A 20,894-nucleotide genomic window follows, 5' to 3' on the forward strand; every position below is an offset into this window, starting at 1 on the left:
ATTTAAAAAGTCCTGTGGAGGGGCACCTGGGTGGCTCAGTTGGTTTAACAACTGCCTTTGGCTCAGGTCATGATCCTGGAGTCCCAAGATCAAGTCCGGCATTGGGCTCCCTGTTCAGCAGGGAGTCTACTTCTCCCTCTGACCCTCCCCCTTCTCATGCTCTCTCTCTCTCTCTCATTCTCTTGCTCTCAAGTAAATAAATAAAAATTTTTTTAAATCCTGTGGATTAACTAAAATATATTAAAACCAATCAAGTTCAATAAAGTTGTAAGATACAAGCTCAACGTACAAAAATCAATTTTATATCTATACACTTGCAACAAACATAGTGAAAATGAAATTTCAAAAAAAAAAGTCATTTACAATAGCATTAAAAGAAATACAATGATTAGGAGTAAATATAACCAAAGAAGAGCAAACTTAAACTCCTAAAACTACAAAATGCTACTGAAACAAATTAAATAAGATCTAAATAAATGGAATAACATCCCATATAGATGGATCTTAATATGTTAAGATGTCAATTCCCCCCAACTGATCTGCAGATTCAACTAATGTCTTATAAGAATCTAAGCTTTTTGTATAAATTAACAAGGTGATTCTAGAGTTCATATGGAATTTCCAAAGATGCTATAGACAAACAATTTTAAAAAACAAGAACAAAGTCGGAGGACTTACAATTCCCGATTTCAAAACTTTTTGTGAAGCAATATAATGAAGACACTGTGAAACCGGCACAGGGACAAACATGAAATCAGTGAAAGAGAAGTGAGAGTCCAGAAATAAACCCATGTTTCTATGGACAGCTGATTTTGACAAGGATGTTGAGAACATTGAATGAAGAAATCTTTCAAATAAATGGCACTGGGACACCTGGATATCCAGATACAGATGAATTAATTTGTATCCTTAACTTAAGACTGTATACAAAAATTAACTCAAAATGGATCGATTACATAAATATAAGAATTAAAACTGTAAAGCTCTTGGAAGAAAACACAGAAATTAATCCTCATGACCTCTGATCTGGCAATGAATTCAGAGATATGACACCAAAAGCAAGAACAACAAAAGACAAAAAGAATAAACGGAATTTCATCAAAATTTAAAACTTTCCTGCATCAAAAAGCATTATCAAAAAAGATGAAAAAACAACCTACAAAATGGGAGAAAATATTTGCAAATTATATATCTGATAATGGTTTAGCATCCAGGATATCTACACAGCTCCAAAATGGAGCTCTACTCATCAACAAAAAAGACAATTCAAGTAAAAACTGGGGCAAAGACTTACATAGCAATTTCTCCAAAGAAACTATACACATGCCTGAAAAGATGCTTAACATCATTCTTCATTAATAAACTGTACAGGACAAACAATAATTAAAACCTGAGCAAAGAACTTAAATCCATATTTCTTCAAAGAAGCTAAACAGATGGTCAAACAGGCATGTGAAAAGATTCTTAAAGTCACTGGTCATTGAGGAAAGGTAAATCAAAGCCATAATGAGGCACCACTTCACACCCACTAGTCTGGCTCTAATAAAAAGAAAGAAGAGGGGACGCCTGGATGGCTCATTCAGTTAAGCGTCTGCCTTTGCCTTTGGTCATGATCCCAGGGTTATGGGATTGAGTCCCACAAAAGGCTTCTTGCTCAGTGGGGAGCCTGCTTCTCCCTCTGCCTGCCATTCCCCCTGTTTGTGTGCTAACTCCCTCTCACTCTCTAATGACAAATAAATAAACTTGGGGTGAAAAAAACCAGAAAGAAAGAAGAAGGGCGTCTGGGTGGCTCAGCTGGTTAAGCATCTGCCTTTGGGTGGGGTCATGGTCCCAGGGTTCCATAACAGTCTTCTTGCTCTGCAGGAAGCCTGTTTCTCCCTCTCCCTCTGCTGCTCCCCCTGTGTGTGCTCACTCTTTCTCTTTCCGTCAAATAAGTGAAATTTCAAAAAGAAGAAGAGAAAGAACTGTTGGTGAGAATGTGGACAGATAGGAACCCTCACATGTTGCTGGTGGGAATGTAATATGGGGCAGCCACTGTGAAAAACAGTTTGGCTGTTCCTCCAAAAGTTAAATATATAATTACCATATCATCCAGCAATACTACTTCTAGGTATATATGCAAAAGGATTGAAAAGGGATATGTAAAACAAAATTTGTACCAAAACATTCATAGCAGTGCTGTTCAACTCAACTATATGACTAGATTAAAATGGAAGACTGCAAACCTGGGTAGCTTTGCCCTGGGGGACATTTTAATCACAAAATAGAGTGATAAACTGGACTAATAACTCTTATTTTTTTGTACCAGATCTACACAGTGAGATATAATATGCCACTGGCATTGATAAGATTATACTATTGATAGGCATGGGAAATTTAGTTAAGGCCTCCTGTGCCTATGCCACACTGATTCATTCTGGGTGGCTCAGCTCGTTAAGCATCTGCCTTTGGGTGGGGTCAAATGTTAGGCACACATAAATTTGTTACCCCCTTATTTACAGTTTAACTCTGCAGTTTCAGTTCCTCAAGCCTGTGTCACAATGCCTACATCATTCACTACTCTTCATTTCCTCACGTAGGCATTTGATCATCTCACATCCTCACAAGAAGAGGAAGGATGAGCCTAGTAAGAATAGATAAGATTCTTTTCTTTTCCTTTTTTCCTTTCTATTCGTTTAAAGATTTTATTTATTTATTTGACAGATGGCAATTACAAGTAGGCAGAGAGGCAGGCAGAGAGAGAGGGGGAAGCAGGCTCCCTGCTGAGCAGAGAGCCCGATGTGGGGCTCAATCCCAGGACTCTGAGATCATGACCTGAACAGAAGGCAGAGGCTTTAACCCACTTTAACCCACTGAGCCACCGGGCATATCTCCTTTCTCTTTTCTTTTGAGAGAGAGATCACACAAGCATGAGCAAGCAGGGGGAGGGGCAGAGGGAGAGGGTGAAAGAGGATGTTAAGCAGACACCGTGTCCATCATGGAGTCTGACGTGGGATTGGATCTCATGACCCCGAGCTGAGATCATGACCTGAGCCAAAACTAAGAGTTGGATGCTCAACTGACTGAGCCACTGAGATGCCCCAGCAATAAGATATCTTGAAAGAGAGAACATATCCACATAATTTTTATTATAGTATATATTGTTTTAACTGTTCCATTTCATTATTATTGTTGTTAATCTTTTACCTTGGCTGATTTATAAATTAAACTTTACTATAGGTATGCATAAGAAAAAGCATAGTATATATGGGGTTTGGAACAATCTGTGGTTTCAGGCATCTTATTGGTTGTCTTGAAATACACCCTCCATAAATACGGTGGGGACTACCATATTCATGTTTTCATTATTGTTCTCTTATATAAATACTTTATGAAATGTAGATAATCAAACAGGTATGACCCTTTTGCTATTAAGGGATCCTTGGTGAAAAATCATCAAGTGGTTTGTGATATAATAAAGAATATATCTGGTCTTTGTATCGAGTTGAAGGAGCAGAGCTTCAAAAACCTTTGGGATTTCTTGAATGATAGGAGTCTCTCTGCTATGTTAATGAGGTGACTTCTGGCAGGACCTCCAGATAGCTTCCGCTGAGAAGGCTGCTCATCAGAAGAAACAACCAGGACATTGCCTGGAGTTGAGTTCAGTCACATAGCCTATGATTTTATGAAACATATGCCTACATAATGAAATCTCAATTAAAAATAACTTTTGCGGCACACCTTGACTCCACAAGGACAGAAATTCCTGTGCTCAGGCCCCTTCCAGACCTTGCCCTATGTATCTCTTCATCTGATTGTTCATTTATAATAAAAAGGTTCTCATAAGTAGAGCACCTTCTTGAGTTCTGGAGTCTTCCTACTGAATTATTGAAGCTGAAAGGTAGCAATCGGAACCCCCAAATCTGTAGCCAAGTCAGACAGTAGTGCAAACAGCTTGGGGTTCCTAGTTGTGGCTGTTATCAGAAATACAGGCAGTTTTGTTGAGGACCTTGTGGGAACTGGTGCTAACTCCGGGCATTAGTGTCAGAATTGGATTGAAATATAGGACACCCAATCGGTGTCAGAGAATTGGTGTAAGATACAGTAAGTATAATGTGCCTTCCTCAGTTATGTAAGTCATTATAGCAAATTATGGAGCCTGCAGAATAGTGGGGTTGATGGATCTGTAATCAAAGGAACGAGACTAATACAAAGCGAAGGTCAAGCAAAGCTTTATTTCACGCTAAGCATCGAGAATCAAACCAGCCGTTCGGGGCAGCCTCTTACAGAGAGGGCGACCCTCCCAGTCTTTTCACCTCTGTCAGGAAAAATCATTCAGTCATAGAAAGGAAAGAAATCCTGATGCATGCTACCGTATGGATGAACCTTGAAAACATTATTCTGAGTGAAAGAAGCCCGTCACAAAAAGAACACATGTCATTTGTTTTATATGAATATCCAGAATAACCAAATCTATAGAGACAGAAAATAGATGAATGGTTGTTTAGTGATTGTAGTAGGGTGGGGTTAGAGAGGTGATAATAGAGGAAACAAAATTTCTTTATAAAGTGATGGGAATGTTCTAAAATGGTGTTAATAAAACCCATTGAAATACTTTGAGTGGGTAAAATGTATGATGTATGAATTATATCTCCATAAGGCATCTTTAAATATGTTTAAATTTTGGGGTGCCTGGGTGGCTCAGTGGGTTAAAGCCTCTGCCTTCAACTCAGGTCATGATCTCAGGGTCCTGGGATTGAGCCTGGCATAGGCTCTCTGCTCAGCAGGGAGCCTGCTTCCTCCTCTCTCTCTGTCTGCCTCTCTGCCTACTTGTGATCTCACTTTCTGTCAAATAAATAAATAAAATCTTTAAAAAAAAAAAGAAAAAATCTATTTAAATTTCAATTCAATTTAATTAACAGATAGTGTATTATTAGTTTCGGGGTAGAATTTAGGATTCATCAGTTGCATATAACACCCAGTGCTCATTACACCAAGTGTCCTCCTTAATGCTCATCACCCAGTTACCCTAGGCCCTCACCCACCTCCCCTTGAACAACCCTCAGTTTGTTTCCTATAGTTAAGTCTCTTATGGTTTGCCTGCCTCTCTGTTTTTATCTTATTTTTCCTTTCCTTCCCCTGTGTTCATCTGTTTTAAACAGTTTCTCACATTCCATGCGAGAGAAATCATATTTGTCTTTCTCTTGACTGACTTATTCCACTTAGCATAATATCCTCTAGTTCTATTCATGTCATTGCAAATGACAAAATTTCATTCTTTTTGAGAGCTGAGTAATGTTCCTCTGTGTGTGTGTGTGTGTGTGTGTGTGTGTGTAGAGAGAGAGAGAGAACAATGCCCAGATGTCTACTGACAGATGAATGGATCAAGAAGATGTCATATATACCCATCCATTCATCTGTCAGTAGGCATCTGGGCTCTTTCCATAGTTTGGCTATTGTGGACATTGCTGCCATAAACATTGGGGTGCACATGTCCCCTTGAATCCCTAGGTTTCTAATGTTTGGATAAATACTTAGTAGTGCAAATGCTGGATTATAAGGTAGTTCTATTTTTAACTTTTTGGGGAAACTTCATACTGTTTTCCAGAGTGGCTACACCAGTTTGCATTCTGTCCAACAGTGTAAGGGTGTTCCCTTTTCTCTTCATCCTCACCAAATTAAGCCATTGTCTTTTTTTTTTTTTAAGGGTGGTTATCTTCTGTAAATATGAGCTGAAATAGCAATAGAAGACACATAAGACGTTTGGGATTTGCTTCAAAAAAAATCCATAGGGGATGGGGAGGGGACCAGAAGAGATAATACTAACCATTGGTTGATAATTGCTGAAGCTGAGAGCTTGGAGGATCATCATATTATTCTCTCTACAGCTGCATATGTGAGGAAAAAAAAAGAAGAATCTGATGCAATGTTCTGACTCAGAAAAGAGGGGACTGTTGGGATACCTGGGTGTCTGACTTTGCCTCAGGTCATGATCCTCATGGTCCTGCTGGGCTCCCTGCTCAGCAGGGGGTCTGTTTGTCCCTCTCCCTCTGCCCCTCCCTGATTGGTGTTTGTGTTCCTACACTCTCTTTCTCTCTCAAATAAATAAACAAGATCTTTTAAGAAAAAGAAAGAGGGCAACCCTGTCAGGACCCCTCTCACTCCTGAGAGCTTTTTCTGCCTCCCTTCTGAATAAGCTTCTATCGCTTATATTCACTAAGATGAATGAATGAATGAATGAATGAATGAAGAAATAAAATTTTAGAAAGGAAAGAAAGGAAGGAAGGAATGAAAGAAGGAAGGAAGGAAGGAAGGAAGGAAGGAGGGGACTGTCATCTCCTTTGATAAGTTGTTGTTTAGAGGCCCTCCCCAGAGCCCTCAGGTCAAGGAGATGAATTATTGAGGGGAATCGGAGAGGCACAGAAGCCATGGAGTGTGGAGAGGCAGCTAGCACAGGGGCTGCTTTGGGCCAGGACAGCTCAGTGTCCCCAGCCCTCATGGTCAACCCCCAGGCCAGGCTGATGGTTGTGGTGGAAATAGAGGGAGGGCAAAGAGGATCAGGTAAGAAATTCTTACACATTCATTCTTAGAGGGAGTGCAGCCTAGGGGCGCCTCTTGGGAGAGGGGAAGGATGGCGTCATTTTACTGCTTCAGCTGCTGCTGCTGTGCTGAGATGCTGTTTGAGGGAGCTCTGCCTTGCAGGGCCCCTGATCCTGTGCATGGTTCCCCAGTTAGGAAACTGAAGCCAAAATTGAGAGCAGGACCTAGGAGTGCTGGCAGTTTTCCCTCTGAGAGTTGATATCTAGTCCGTCTTTCTCAGGCCCTACAGTCCTTCTGGAGGGGCCCAAGAGCATCCGCTTGCTTCAGCCGGGTACTCCAGATGCCCAGGTAAAGATGGGATGGGGTGCAGGTGAGGGCTGGGGAAGACAGGACTGACAATGCTGAGCCTAGCCCTCCCCACAGGAACAATGCCTCACCTTTGACAGAGTCCTGGGCTCTGATGCCGCTCAGGTAGGGGGGTTTTAGGGAGCTGGGAGGAGCATGGGAGCCCTCAGGCTCCTAGATCCTGGAGTGCTGAATGTTTCCCAAGCCCTTTGCTCAGACAGACTGGGTCAGGGCACCTGAGATCAGGGGATGTGTTTGTGTCCCCTGTAGGAGGCTGAGCAGGAGCTGCTAGCACGAGTCCAGTCCACACTAGGCTTGGTGGCCCGAGGGTACAGTGTGGCCCTATTGCTTCGGGGTCGGGAAGCAGAGACACCCCGGCTTGTACCTCAGGTGAGTCCCAGAGGAGCCACTGGGCATAAGTCTCATGAGGCCCAGGTGTTCCTTCCTCCCCGATACCTTTGAGAAACTTCCCTTCCCCTTCTTAGCTGGATCAGATTCCCCTCCTTGTGGTTCCTATAGTATACTATGGTCCGTACAGAATGTTTTGCCAGGGATTTTTGCCTAGATTTTGCCAATCTAGGCAGCGATTAAGAGGTAGGTCAGGGAAGGTGGGAAGCTGGGCCCCATGGAGTAAGGGTCAGGGAGGGGTGGTTTGCAAAGATCAAAGATCCAGGGAGGTCTAATCTTCACAGTTTTTCTTAATACTGATAATAAACTTGACAGTTTTGTTTTCAGGGCTTCATGAAAATGCCCCCGAAATCAAAATAGCTACTTCAGAAACCTGTCATAGGCCCCTGCCATAGGAAACAGCAGGTCTCACTGAAAATGTCTACTCATGTGACCGGCTCACTGTGAACCATGAGGCCTGGGGCTCTTTCTGTCCTGGAGACTGTGTCTGTAGCACCTAGTGGAGAACCAGGTGCAGACTTCACCCTCAGGAAGTGCTGAATTATGGATTCAACCTTTCTACATCCCTACTGAACCCCTTTCTCCACTTTAGCTGTTGCAGATGCTGTTTGAGGAAGCTCTGCCTCCAGGGGGCCCTGATCCTGTTCTTACTACCCTTAGCCTGGTGCAGGTGAGACCCTGCAGGGAGGGGGGCCTGGGAACCAAGGCTCCTGCTATGTGGCAGAAAGTGCCTGAGGCTTGGGAGCAGCCAGAAGAGCTTGAGCCCAGCCTCATTCTGCTGCTCGCTGGTGTGGGCTTGGCTCTCCTGAGGTCTCCTTTTTCCTGCCTGAAATGACTGAATTTTGGGGCCCTGATTGGCCCATAGGGCCCCAGTGAAAGGATCGTGTGAGCTGAAGCCTGGAAAAGGCTTTATGTGTAACTAGTGTTGTGCTTGCGTGATTCCAGCTCAGCCCCTGTGGGAAGACTCGGGACCTGCTCTCTCCAGGGACAGAGAACTTGTCAGTGCTAGATGTGTCCCCCCTGGGCTTGTGAGTATTTAGGGCCCAAGGGGATCTGAGGGTGCTTGTCTTAAAGCAGGGCTGAGACCCCCACACCCAGCCCTTGGAGGTTTCTCCCCACTGCCATAAACTTGGGGTCATGCTTATCACAACCCCCCTCCTCTTCCCTGCATCCCATATCCCCAACCCTCTCATTCTTCTTACCCTATCCTTCTATGTCTCTTCAGCTCGGTCCTTATCATCCTTGGACAGCTGAGCATCTCACTGAGCAGAACTTCAGTTTCTCCATCTGCAATATGGGAGAAATTCCAACTAGCCTGTTTCCCTCACTGGGCAGATAACAGGAGGAAAAAGGAGATCGTACAGATGAGAGACTTTTAGGGGATATACTGAGCTTGGAACCTTAGGGATGATTCTCACAGGCTCTTGGGATCCCATCTAGCTTCCAACACAGAGGTTCTGGGGCTGGACAGGACCCTGGTGCTTGGGAATTGAGCTCAGCCTCCCTTCCTCCAGGGTAGTGGAAAATGCCAGTGAGGTGGAGGTGTCTGACTCAAGAGTGGCCTCGGCGCTGTACTTGAAGGCTGCAGGCGATGAAGGCAGGTGAGGACAGAGGGCACCTGTCACCTTCCACCCCCGTCTCTTAGGTGTTTGGTTTGATCCTACCCTCTCCTCCATAGGGCCTGCTCTCTGCTCACTATCACCATTTCCTGCCTGGGGCCTGATCCTCCTGAGGGGCCTGGGATTCAGGGCATGTGGCGAGGGGCCTTGAGGATCCTGCAGCTCCCCAGAGCCCTGTAAGTCTCATGGAGTCTTCTGACTACTTTGGGGAGTGGCGGTTTGTGGGGAGGCTGAAATATGGATGCAGAGACCCAGGGCAGCCCCAGAATGTGTGTGGCTTTCTAGGTTCCCTAATGTGTGTGGGAATTTTCCTTATTCCCCCCAAATCTCACTCCTCACTTTTCTTTCCTCCCAGTCTTTCCATGCATCTGTTGTTTGCTCCAACTGTTATTTTTGCTCATTCTTTCATCTTTCAATGTTTTGAGGGACTGTCCTCTAGCATAGCTGTTCTGCCCTGAGAGCATTAGAAGGTAAGTGATACAAAGCCCTTTTGGGGAAAACCTAAATAGCCAAAACAACACACACAATTCCTTGGGAACAAGATCTACTCAGCTCTCTCCAGAGCCAAGTACCCCCACCAGAAATGCAGACTGTTGTCTTCAAGACCACCTCTGTGCCGGGGAGGAGGCTGGGGGTGGGGTAAGTGATAACACCACAGAGAGCTCAACATATTTAAGTTGGCTTTCTCCCAGTGAAGCAATCCCTTGGTTGCTCTAAGCCTTGGACTTGGATTGTCCCCCCGAATTCTAGAAAGGTTGACTCTGACCATTTTTGCCAGACCGTTCTGACAAAGGACAGACTCCCAGAGTTCCCCACTCGGCCATTTTTGTGGATGTCACCTTGCTTTGCCATTTTTAATTGGGTGATTAGTCTTTTATTACTGAGTTGTAAGAGTTCTTTAAATATTCTGGATGCAATTCCCTTACCCAATAGACAAAATAAATTTTGAATTATGAGAATATATTGTGTAATTTTGAAAATAATAAAATAAAGATCTATGTAAGGTTGCCAATCTGCCTGGTGGTACACAGAAGTTACTGGAAATAGTCAATCTTTCCATCAGAATGTGATTTGGGCCAGTTTCTTTCCCTATCCATCAGAGGACATCTCTTTTCTTCCTCCTTCCCTTGGGCAGAGATTGCCCCCTGCTGCAGGTATTGGCTGGTAAGGTTATTGGTGAGGAGGTGGAGGGCTCGTTGCCCTGGATTGTCTCGCGGCTCCTGGAAGGAAACAACTACAGTGGCCTTCTTCTTCGCCTGGACCCTCAAGGTGGCCTGAAGGGAGGGTGTGGGGTTCTTGGGGAAGCTCTGGGATCTAACTTATGCCTGATCCACCCTCTCACCCAATCAGCTGCAGTCCCAACCGCAGTGCAGAGAGAGCCTGACCCTCTGGGAGGGCCAGGATTCAGAAAAGTTGCGGGATGGCTAGGTTGCCAAAGGCTGGAGAGGCAGGGCCAATAGAAAAGCAACCCCCCATCCTTCAGAGACTTTCAACAGTTTACCAAACATTTTTACACTAATGGCTTTTATTCTTACCACAACTCCATGAGACACATATAACTTAGATGAGGAAAGAGAGGGAAGCGTAATTTATAAACAAGGAAATGAAAGATCAGAGGAGGGAAAGAACTTGCCTATTTTCACAGACTTATTAAAAATCAGGCCTCTGTGAAATGATATGATGTCAGAGACGTGGGGGAGGCCAACTGGAGGGCACAGATCAAACAAGAATGATTAAGATTTGATAATTATTGAAGCTGGGTGGTAAATAGATGGGTTTCCTGTTCTTTGTATATGTTTGAAATTTTCTATAACAAAAGTAAAAGAAGAAGAAGAAGAAGAAGAAGAAGCAGCAGCAGCAGCAGCAGCAGCGGCAGCAGCAGCAGCCTGACTCTCTGTCTCCCAAACTAACAAACACAAATTCATTTGATCAATATACTCCCAGACCATGCACTGTGCCAGGCCCTGTGGAGTGAGGAGGATTAATTAGGGCAGTTCATGCCTTCAAGGATAAAACAGTGAAAGAAAAAGTGTGTTTATCCACTGGCCGGTTTGGTATCATGATTAAGGGCCCAGGCCTTAAGGTCAGACAGAACTGGACTTAAGTTTCAGCTCTGCAACTCATCAGGAAATTCCTTGACTTCTCTGAGCTTCATTTGCTTCATCTGGAAAATGTGGGAGTAAGACAAATGAGAGTTGTATTGATAAAACAATATCAATAAAAAAAGGGATATGTGGATAAAAAAAGGGAATCCATGAAAAGCCTTAGCACAGTGCCACCAAGTACACATAAACGCCTGATAGGTATTAGCTCTTTTTATAAATAATTCCATTAATAAAAATTAAAAGTATTACAGGCAGTGTGCTTTGGAATCCAGAAGGAGTGATTCTCTTTGAATGTCCCCTCACTAGGTGGCTCCCTGAGCTTTCTCTGGGCTGCTCTGTTGGGGGCTGAGGGAAGGAGGATGCGGGCGAAACAGGTGAGGCCCACCCTGTGGGATGCAGTAGAAGAGGGCCGGGCCCGCCGGGCTGGCCTGAAGAGCCTGCGTTCAGGCCTCCTTGGAGACAACCTGACGGACAGTGGGCTCAGCCAGTTGGGCAGGGCATTGCGAGAATTGCAGGTAAGCAAAGTGAGGCCTGGAGGTGCCCCAGAGAGCAATGGCTGGAGCCTACCCTAAACCCCCTCTCCATAGGTAGTAAAAGCCTGGAGCCGGCGCCCAGGGAGCCAGATGCTCAAAAGGGTGAAAGCTGAGGCTGTGAGGCTCCCAGAACTCCTCTTAGGAGCCCCATTGATGTCTGCCTTCACAGAGCACTATGAGGCAGCCCTTCCTTCGTTCACTATTTACTGATTTCCCAGACATTTATTGACTTCTCACTACATGTCAGGCATAGTGCTATGTAGACCCTGGGAAATCCCTGTCCTCATGGAGTTTATAATTTCTGGAAAGAAACAATTTTTAACACCATCATCAGCGCTTTGAAGGCCCTATCAACACAGGGTTCTATGGGGGCATCTAAGTTAGTTTTTTTTTTTTTTAGGCATTTTTATTTTATTTTATTTATTTATTTGTCAGAGAGAGAGGGAGAGAAGTGAGAGCGAGCACAGGCAGACAGAGTGGCAGCAGAGGCAGAGGGAGAAGCAGGCTCCCTGCCGAGCAAGGAGCCCAATGTGGGACTCGATCCCAGGACGCCGGGACCATGACCTGAGCCGAAGGCAGCCGCTTAACGAACTGAGCCACCCAGGTGTCCCCTTTTTTTTTTTTTTTAAGTTAGTTTTGACATGAGAAGGAAGGAATATTTCATGGAAGAAGTTGACCCCTGAAGGAGGTGAAGAACATTGTAGGCACAGAATATAACAGGCAAAGTCTTGAAAAAATAAGGGAGAGGTTGGTCTCTTTGGGAGACTGCAAGCGGCTCATTTTGCTGGAGAATAGTTTGGGAAGAGTCAAGAGAGAAGGATTAAGTTGTGAAGTCCAAAAAAAAGGGGTGAAGTGGGGGTCAGTTCATAAAGGGCTTTGTGAATTTATTGAGATATTTGGACTTCATCTTGAAGGTCAACAGGGAAACCATAGAATTTTTTTCAGCAGAGAAGACCAACACAGCTTACATTTTTCAGGTGAGCAAATGGGAGGCTCAGAGAAGGGATCTGAGCATCTCGGGGTCACTGATACAATCAAAGGTAGCAGAAGGGTAAACGTGCCCAAGTCTTTAGACTCAATATGGTACTTTTTTTTTTCCTTTTTTATTTTATTTATTTGACAGAGATCACAAGTAGGCAGAGAGGCAGGCAGAGAGAGAGGGGGAAGCAGGCCCTGCTGAGCAGAGAGCCCAATGCGGGGCTCCATCCCAGGACTCTGGGGATCACTCTGGGATCACCCAAGGCAGAGGTCTAACCCACTGAGCCACCCAGGCACCCCTCAATATGGTACTTTTGCATCAGTTTAGAGCATGGCCTCTCCTGTGCAGCAGGGGGCACTGTCCTCCAGGATTTGACACTGTGTGCCTGGACGGCTGCTCCTGTCCATCTCCTGGTCCTTCCCTTTTCCTATTTCCTTACAACTTGTTTTTCTAGCCCCGAGCTCTGGGAATTAGGCAGGGAAGCTTCCATTTATTGAGCAGAGCCTGCCACTTGTGCTTTAGGTGCATTATCTTATTTCATGCCCTCTACAAATTTTGTCAGCTCTATTTTACATGGATTCAAAACACTAGTCACCCACCTGAGGTCACACAGCTGACGAGAGGAGGGGCTGGCACCGCAATCTGTTTGATTTTAAAGCCCTGAGTTTAATTCACACTATCCTGGGAGGAAGAGTATGGAATTCTCACTCCTACTTTATTCTCAGCAGGTCATAGATTCAATAGCAAGCCAAAGCCCAGGATTCCAGGGAGAGCCCAAAGGTGGGTTTGAATTTGGGGGTGAAGCTGGGTATCTCCTCCACCTTTACTGGGCTTAACTGCATTTTCTTCCAGTGGTAGGAATAACAGCATCTCTAGGACTTGGACTCCACCAAAATCATCTTAGGGACTCTGAGGAACAGGTAATATACTTCATGTGCCCCAGAACAGCTGAAGTTGTTGGGAGAGTGGAGTTGCAGAGCCCAGTTAATGTAGCTACTGCTTCTCGGTCCCAGCATCAGGAAGGAATACAGAGCTCCTGGCAAAAGAAAGACCCAAATGCCTATGTGATTCCTAAGGGGGAGGGGGCATAGGAAGGCTATTTTCCTACTGGGTCACGTTAAGGGTATAGAATCCTTCAAGGCCTCCATGGTACCTATAGGCAGAGCCAGTAACTCTCCTTTCTCCCTCTGACCTCCAAGTCTCTGTCCAGGTTCTAGGCCCTTATAGGCCAGTAGGTCCTGGATGTAGTTTTGGGAGCAGCCCTGGTAGTGGGGTTCTGTTGAAAAGCTGGACCCTGAGCCCAAGGCTGTGAACACACATGGCTTCTAAGCCTAGACTGATGCCACCTAGGCCTGGCAGGTCCCAGATGTGGCCTTGCAGTTCTTCTTGGCCCAGGCCCGGAGGAAGAGACTGCACGAACAGCACCAAATATGGATCCAAGAGGAACTGAAGCATTTGGGACAGGAGGAGGTGGTGGCAGGTGACCAGGTCAAAGCCCTGGTAGTTGGAAAGGAGGTAAGGAGGGTCAGGTAGGGAACTTGAGGCTTCTAATTGGTCCAGGCACTATGCTGGGGGTGGAATCCAGCCTCAATCACAATAGACTGGGCCATACCCTCTCTCATGGTCTTCACAGCTTTGTGGGGGACAGATGAAGTGATTTTCAGTGCTAAGTACTGTGATGCAGGGAGCTAAGGGCTTATGGGAACAAAGAGGTGTGCCTGACCCAGGCTGGAGTGGATCATAAAAGATGGCATTTACCTGAGACAAAAAAACAGATCGGCCAGAGGAATTTACTAGACTGAGCTCCACTTGGGCAGTCTGTACCATCACATAGAGGCACTGAGTAAATATAACTTGTTCGAGCAAAATCAGAAACAAAACTTGTGTCTATGGAAGTGGTGCAGATATGTTCTGAGGACAATACTGTATGAGCAAAAGTCCAGAGGGAAGCAGTGGCAAAGTACAGTCTGGGTAGAGCAAACTGTCCATCTGGCGGGTCCTGGCAGGTACAGGGTCAGAGGTGAGGCTAAAGAGACCAGTGTGTGCCATGCCTCTGAATTTGGACTTCACCCCAAGAGTGACAGCAAACCACTGAAAGGCATGTGTCATCTCAGTTCTGTCTCTTGCTAGCCATATGAATTTGTGCAGGTTAGGTCACTTCTCTGATCCATGGTTTCCAAATCTATGTACCGGATTTGGAAAACTAAAATGGCAACTACCCCATATGTTTTTTTCACTGAAGAAAGTGAAATAATACACATGAAGTGTTTAGAAAAGAGCCTGGCACACAGGTAGCACTGAACAAAGAATATGTATTATCACTGAAGGCCTCCAAGGAGAGGCAGAGATGGCCCCGGGAGCAGACGATGCTGAGACTGCGGCTGGAGGCCCTTCAAGCAGAGCAGGACACTGCGGAGCAGGACCTTGCAGCCCTCTATGACCTGCACGTGCAGGCTGCCCGAGCTCAGACACGCCACATGCTGCAGGTCAGTGAGGTCAGAAGGCAGGCCTTGAAATGGTTCCAAGGCTGACTGGCTGACAAGCATCTCTGAATCTGGGCACAGGTATTCCGAGCCTGGCGAAGGTTGTGGGAGGAGCAGACCATGACCACAGAGCATCACCACCGCAGCCTACTGGCTGGTGTCCTACAAGACAACATCAACCTGGCCAAGCAGAACCAGGAGCTCCAAGCCCAGAACCAGCAGCTTCAGCAGGGAGTAGATTAGGCTGAGGCCAGTCATTGGCAGATTGCTGCCCTGGGGAGGGATCTGATGATCAGTAATCCTGCAACAGCAGCTTCCTTTCTCTTCATTCTTAAGGGGCTTAGAAGGGAGAGGGAGGGGGGACACAACCACCAAGTTAACCTTCATATGGATAATTAACAATACCACTAACCAGGTCTCACTGTGCCATTCCCTGTTAGGCGCCTAATACCCACGACTTCACTTTAGCCTTTCCTGCTACCCTATATAGTGGTAGGTACCATTTGACCCCCATTTCAGAGGTAAAACAACTAAGGCTTGGAGAGGTTAAGTAATTGCCCAAGGACAGTCAGCTATTAAGTGACAGAGCCAGAATTCGAATTCAAGCCAGGCTGACCATAGTTCTACACTGCAGACAGTGGTTCACAAGATGCAGTGTGTATTGGAATCATTTAGAGAGTTTATTAAAGAACAAGAAAAATTAAAAAAAAAAAAAAGGTTCCCAGACCCTACCCTACTTCCTAAGATCTCCAATAGGTCTCACTTATTTTTTCCTTTCTTTCTTTCTTTCTTTCTTTTTTTTTTTAAATTTAAGTTTAGTAGGTATTCTCCCACAGGAGCAGGGATAATGTTCCTCTGGCCATGAGGAGAGATGACACAAAGGAGTATCAATGACAGAACCAGAGGAAATAAAAATTAAAACCATACTGAACCCATGAGTTCTCTATCCTAAAATCTAGTTTGTCTTGCCAGGACCAGTACCTTCTAGTCCCAAGAATCCCTCCAAATTCCCCACCACCCTAGTTTTATGCTTCAGAGAAATTTGTAAAGTTCTATGACAGAGAATAGTCTCTACTCCATGGAGCCCTGAAGGAAATAATGCTCCTGGCAACAACCAGGAGAAAATAGTATTTTCTCCTAGTCTGTAAGCATTAAGCATTCTCCTAGTCTGTCCAGCATTAAGACATTCAAGGTCCAAGATGAACAAAATTATGTTTGAGTGAAGCTACACGGCACAGAAGGCACAAGACTATCATAGCCAACTGCAGGAACCACCTGCATCCCAGAACACTTTATTAAGACTTTATTGCTTACATAGTTAAGACACACTGATTGAGCGACACCAAATTTCCCTGTGCCTGGTTCCAGGTCACTCTGTGTAGAGCTTCCCTAAACTGTTGAGAGCTGGGACACTGCCAGGCAGGGGCAGGACCCAGAGTGAGAAGAATGGTACCTCCTAGGAGCTGTAGAAGGGGCAGTGGGCTTTGAAAGGGCCCTTGGGGTGAGCAGAGAGGTCAGGAGTGTAGCCTTAAGCCAGGGCCCAGGGGCAACATTCCCTGAGATGAGTCAAGCTCCAGCCCTCTCTGGGGTTTCCAGAACAAAGGCTGGGTGGGTGTGGAGAGCAGCACGTTGGAGGGAGCATGGGGCACTGTCTCCAGGTGTTGCTGGAGCTAGGGTAGCTTGGAAGGGTGGCCTGGGTGATTGGAATAAAAGGGGTGGCAATCGGGTTTTCCTGCATTACAGTGAGGGATGAATGTCTCTAATGAGGGAGTCATGTACCAAAGCTGGGCTGGAGTAGCCCGTACCAGGCCTGGGAGCAATGGGTCTGCTGGGGTGACCGCTGGTGGCAAGGAAAGCCAACTGTTGCCCATTCCCCACTTCAAACAACTGCATTCATGCAGGATGAGGCAGGGAGCCTCCTCCATTGGGGGTGGAGTCATTTCTAAGGCCTAGGTATTGATGTTCCCCCAATCCTTAGCGTGGATGAACTTCTGAGATCTTTCTTTACTCAAACCCAGTCTTTAAGTCTCCTGAAGTAACCCTTCGTTCACCCACCTCCAGGGACTAACCTGGCTGCTCTCACCTCCCCAGCTTTTGTCACAAGGCACTTGTTACAGGGCTAGCTTCTGAGGAAGGGTCGGGAGGCAGCTCTGACGACGGTGCCCTATCTATGGAGTCAGAAGTCTGGGTGGAGGGGGTCAGAGGCTAGTGACTGCCATAATAGAGGCGCACAGCCAGACCAATGAGCAGCGTGGCCAGGAAGAAGGCAGCCGTGAGCTGCAGCCGCAATAGGGCTGCTGAGAGCACGGCATTGACCACCAGGGAGCAGGACACAACGAACAGGCGTGTGATGCTGCTGCCGTGCTTCATGACAGCTGACATGAGCAGTCCATTCAGTGCCTGGCTCAGCACCACCAGCGCTGCCCATCCGGAGAAGCCCTCCAGGAGGCCCGGGCCGGGGCCACCACCTGCATGCAGACCTAGGTTCAGGAGCACACCGAAAGTGTAGAGGAAGAGGTTCTGAAGGGCGAGGGGCAGCCGCTGTCGCTTCATAAGCAGTTCTGTGTACACGGACGACAGGCCTGAGATGAGGCAGTATAAGATGAGAAGCAGCAGTCCCAGTGGAGTGACATGTAGGGGCATGGGGCCAGCAGCAGCTGCTGAAGGCGGTCCAGGAAGTGTGTTCCCAGGGTCCTGGAGGCCACCTGCTGCATAGCAGGCCCCCGCTGCCATCAGCAGCAGCAGTGCTAAGCCCTGGCGGGCAGAGAGGCGGTGCCGGAGACAGAGGCAGTAGAACAGGGCTGTGCTTCCGATCTTGAGATTGCTCAGCACCTGGTAGGTGCTGGGGTCCATGTAACGTTGAAGATAGATCACCAGGTTGTTGTTAGCGCCGTAGAGTAGGGCTGATAGTGCAAAGGGGGCAGCCTGGCGCCATGGTGGGGCCCCTTGGGGCCATGCTTGCCAGCCCACCAAGAGGGAGAAGGCGCACAATAGTAGCTTCGTCAGCTCGGTCAGCAGCACAGCCGAGGAGGGCCGAAAGGGCACTCTGCCGTTTACATGGCACAGTGCCAGTAATGGGGCATGAGCACCGTACATGGCAGTGGACAGGAGTAGCATCAGGGTCCAGCGGGCCTGCCTGGGACGGCCCAGGCCTGGTGTACCCCCGTCCTCTACACTCATGCCCAAACCAGACCCTGGCTGGCCTGGGTAGCTAGCAAGGGGGCAGCAGGAATTGGAACACATTTGGGTAAAATCAGTAGGGAGCCAGCGCCTAGGAGGGAGGAGTTGTGGGACATCGCTAGACAGAATACTGAGAGTCAGAGTCAGCTGCAAACTCCACAGTCAGGGCTGGAAGAGGAAGTGGCTGGTGGCCCTAAAAGCCACAGTCTTGGGGCCAGTCCCATGAGGTTAAGGAGGGGCGTCCAAACTGTTGGCTGATAAGCCACTCTACCCTCTGCAGGAAGGAAAGCAAGGATGAAGGCTGTGGGCAAGTTGGAGATGGCAAAAGGGTGACAAGTGGGGAAGCCAAATATGGTGTCTGTGGTTGAAAGACCTCTACCTGCAGGCCCGAGGTGCTCATCCTTCCTCCCCCATGGGATCCAGAGCTAGTCAGGCCCCTTTCGCAATGATCGAAGATAGTCCCTCAATGTCTTCTCCACATTGGGCACGGCATATGCCTGAGCTGCGTAGATGCCAGTGCAGGTACCCACAGCAAAGCCCAATACTGCGGATGCCCTCAGTTTGGCCACGACATAGCCGGCTAAGAAGCCCTTGAGGAATGGGGAGGACATGAGTGAGCCATCCTGTGGAGTAAAATGAAGGAAGAAACTCAGCCAGGGTCTCCCTTCTCTATCCAGGATCTACTCAAGCTGGCCCTAGAGCATCCCACCACTAGCTCCTCTTTACTCTAAAAAGCTGCAGTATTGTCTCCAAAGATTTTCTCGAGGTTCTGGAGGCAGAAAAAGAACCTAGAAGTCCTCATCACACAATCTCAGAACACCATGGTTAGAAGACTCCAACGACAGAATCCTAACCCCACAAACCTATAGAGATGTCCCTGAGGAATCAGACCCATCTGCTTCTCCAGCCTCACTTCCTCACTTTATCATGCTCTGCATTACTGTAGCCAAAGTTAAACTATTTTTACTCCCCATGTTCATCATGCTACCTCCAACCATGAGAGCTTGGCATATATTGTTTCATCTGCCTGAAATGTTCTCTCCTCTCCTCTTTACCTAGTTAACTTCTACTTAGGATGCCAGTTCAAGTGTCATTTTCTGTTTTGTTTTTTTTTTTCCATCATTTTCTTAGGGAAATTTTCCTTGGGGTCACAGAGAACCCACCTCAATAACCATTTGCTAAATAAATCTTTAGTACCCATTCAAAAGCGTATAGGGCAATGCATCCCAAGGGTGGTGGGATGGGGAGTCAGGTGGGGGGGGTGGGGGAGTGGTAGGCAGGTGCAACTTTACCTGGCTCACACCACTGCTGACTTCGTCTTCTACACGCTGCTGCAGGCGTTCCAGCTGGTTCTTTAGAAATGCCAGGTCCTTAAGCTTGGGCAGAGAATCCTAGAACAAAAAAGAAGCATTCTTTCCAGCAGGTTAACGCAGCTCCATTCTCTGCTCAGGTCTACCAGAGGCTGGGTGGATGGGGCTGTGAGCATGAGAAATCTCATCTTCTAAAAACTTCCTGAGGGGCGCCTGGGTGGCTCAGTGGGTTGGGCCTCTGCCTTCTGCTCAGTTCATGATCTCAGTGTCCTGGGATTGAGCCCTGCATCCCGCTTTCTACTCAGTGGGGAGCCTGCTTCCCACCCGCCTGCCTACTTGTGATCTCTGTCAAATAAATAAAATCTTAAAAAATAAAAAGTAAAAACTTCCTGAGATGATAGTGGTAACAAAGAAAAGACATTCAAAAGTGAATTCCCAAGGGGACCACAGAGGGCGTGATAGCCGTGATCTGCGTCTGTGAAAACCATTACAGAATTTTATAGAACAAGAAGTGTGTAGGGAGGCAAGAGGAACAGCTAGGGCACTTTCAATTAGATTTATCAGGCTGCCTGCCTCGATTATAGGCTGCCTGAAAGTTGCAACCAGCCCGTCTTGCCTACTGGATCCCCAAGCCCAACACAAAGAAGACTGGTAAGTACTTAGTAAATATGCGGATGGTGCTGAACTTCAGACTGAGAGTGAATAAAGGCGTGAGGCAGTTTCCTGGACGCCCTGGGGGTAAATCTGATTTCTGCCCGGAATTCCCAAACTGTGACTGGATGCGCTAGCTGGGGTGAGGGTGGGGTGGCTGTCTGCAGAAGTGCGGGTGAATGAACTGAGTGGCTCTGATCATCTCGAAGTATGAAATTCAGTGTAAGCGCAAGAGAGTTTGAATGAGAATGTGCGTGTCCTTGTGGCTTGGAAACATCGTGTTTCTAGACATGAAATTTCGTGGGACTGGGGAACGCAAAAGAGTGAGGATGCGTCAGGGTGAGTGTGTCTTAGTGTGTACCAGTAATTAAGGACTGTGAGGGTCTCAAGAGAGGACACCTGGGAGATGTCCGGCTCTGCTTGCCTCGCTACTCCACTCCCCAGTGTTGAGCCAGTCGCAAGAGTATAAACCCGACAAGAGTAAAAGCCCCATAAAGGGCACCTCTACGCGAGAGGCTCCAGTGTCGCCTCTCCCAAGGACCAGAACGGTGTGAAAACCACCCCACATTGCAGATAACCCCCACATTCACTCACCTTGTCATCCGCCATCTTCCCCGCCGAACTTGTGGCGCAGGCGCAGCCCCGCCTCCCACTTGCCAAGTGCTACGGCCATCTTTACTGAGGGCGGAGGCACTTCCGGGGCATTTTTGGAAAGGGTGCCGGTGCTCTCCCCTCGGCGGAGCCCCTGAGGTCTCATTCTTT

At 47.0% G+C, this 20,894-nt stretch overlaps 2 protein-coding genes and 1 long non-coding RNA gene across 3 annotated transcripts; all 3 read right to left on the reverse strand.

The window, feature by feature from the left end:
• Window positions 1-5,595: 5,595 nt before the first annotated feature.
• Window positions 5,596-11,914, reverse strand: LOC106005079. The gene is made up of 3 exons (XR_001178232.2): window positions 8,475-11,914; window positions 5,807-5,867; window positions 5,596-5,711 (listed from the first exon to the last, which is right to left on the reverse strand). It is a non-coding gene; the product is annotated as an uncharacterized LOC106005079 (long non-coding RNA).
• A 4,332-nt stretch (window positions 11,915-16,246) lies between these two features.
• Window positions 16,247-18,234, reverse strand: LOC101684862 (probable UDP-sugar transporter protein SLC35A4). The gene has a single exon (XM_004744798.3). It carries the CDS (start codon window positions 18,232-18,234, stop codon window positions 17,197-17,199), a length of 1,038 nt encoding a protein of 345 aa, XP_004744855.1. The 3' UTR covers window positions 16,247-17,196.
• Window positions 18,235-18,558: 324 nt separating this feature from the next.
• On the reverse strand, window positions 18,559-20,879 carry LOC123390777 (SLC35A4 upstream open reading frame protein). Its single transcript, XM_045075412.1, has 3 exons — window positions 20,727-20,879; window positions 19,464-19,562; window positions 18,559-18,794 (listed from the first exon to the last, which is right to left on the reverse strand). Exons 1-3 carry the CDS (start codon window positions 20,739-20,741, stop codon window positions 18,597-18,599), a joined length of 312 nt encoding a protein of 103 aa, XP_044931347.1. The 5' UTR covers window positions 20,742-20,879; the 3' UTR covers window positions 18,559-18,596.
• Between the last annotated feature and the right edge of the window lie 15 nt (window positions 20,880-20,894).

Source organism: Mustela putorius, unplaced genomic scaffold (genome assembly GCF_011764305.1).
Source record: "Mustela putorius furo isolate JIRA1106 unplaced genomic scaffold, ASM1176430v1.1 tig00000145_pilon_pilon_pilon, whole genome shotgun sequence".
NCBI lineage: Eukaryota > Metazoa > Chordata > Mammalia > Carnivora > Mustelidae > Mustela > Mustela putorius.

Excerpts from the sequence above, each read along its gene's own strand:
- LOC123390777 (XM_045075412.1), bottom strand. Across the intron at positions 18,795-19,463 it reads TCAGCAGTGGTGTGAGCCAG|GATGGCTCACTCATGTCCTC; the intron begins GTAAAGTTGCAC and ends TTTACTCCACAG.
- LOC101684862 (XM_004744798.3), bottom strand. The coding sequence starts at position 18,234 with ATGTGTTCCAATTCCTGCTGCCCCCTTGCTAGCTACCCAGGCCAGCCA.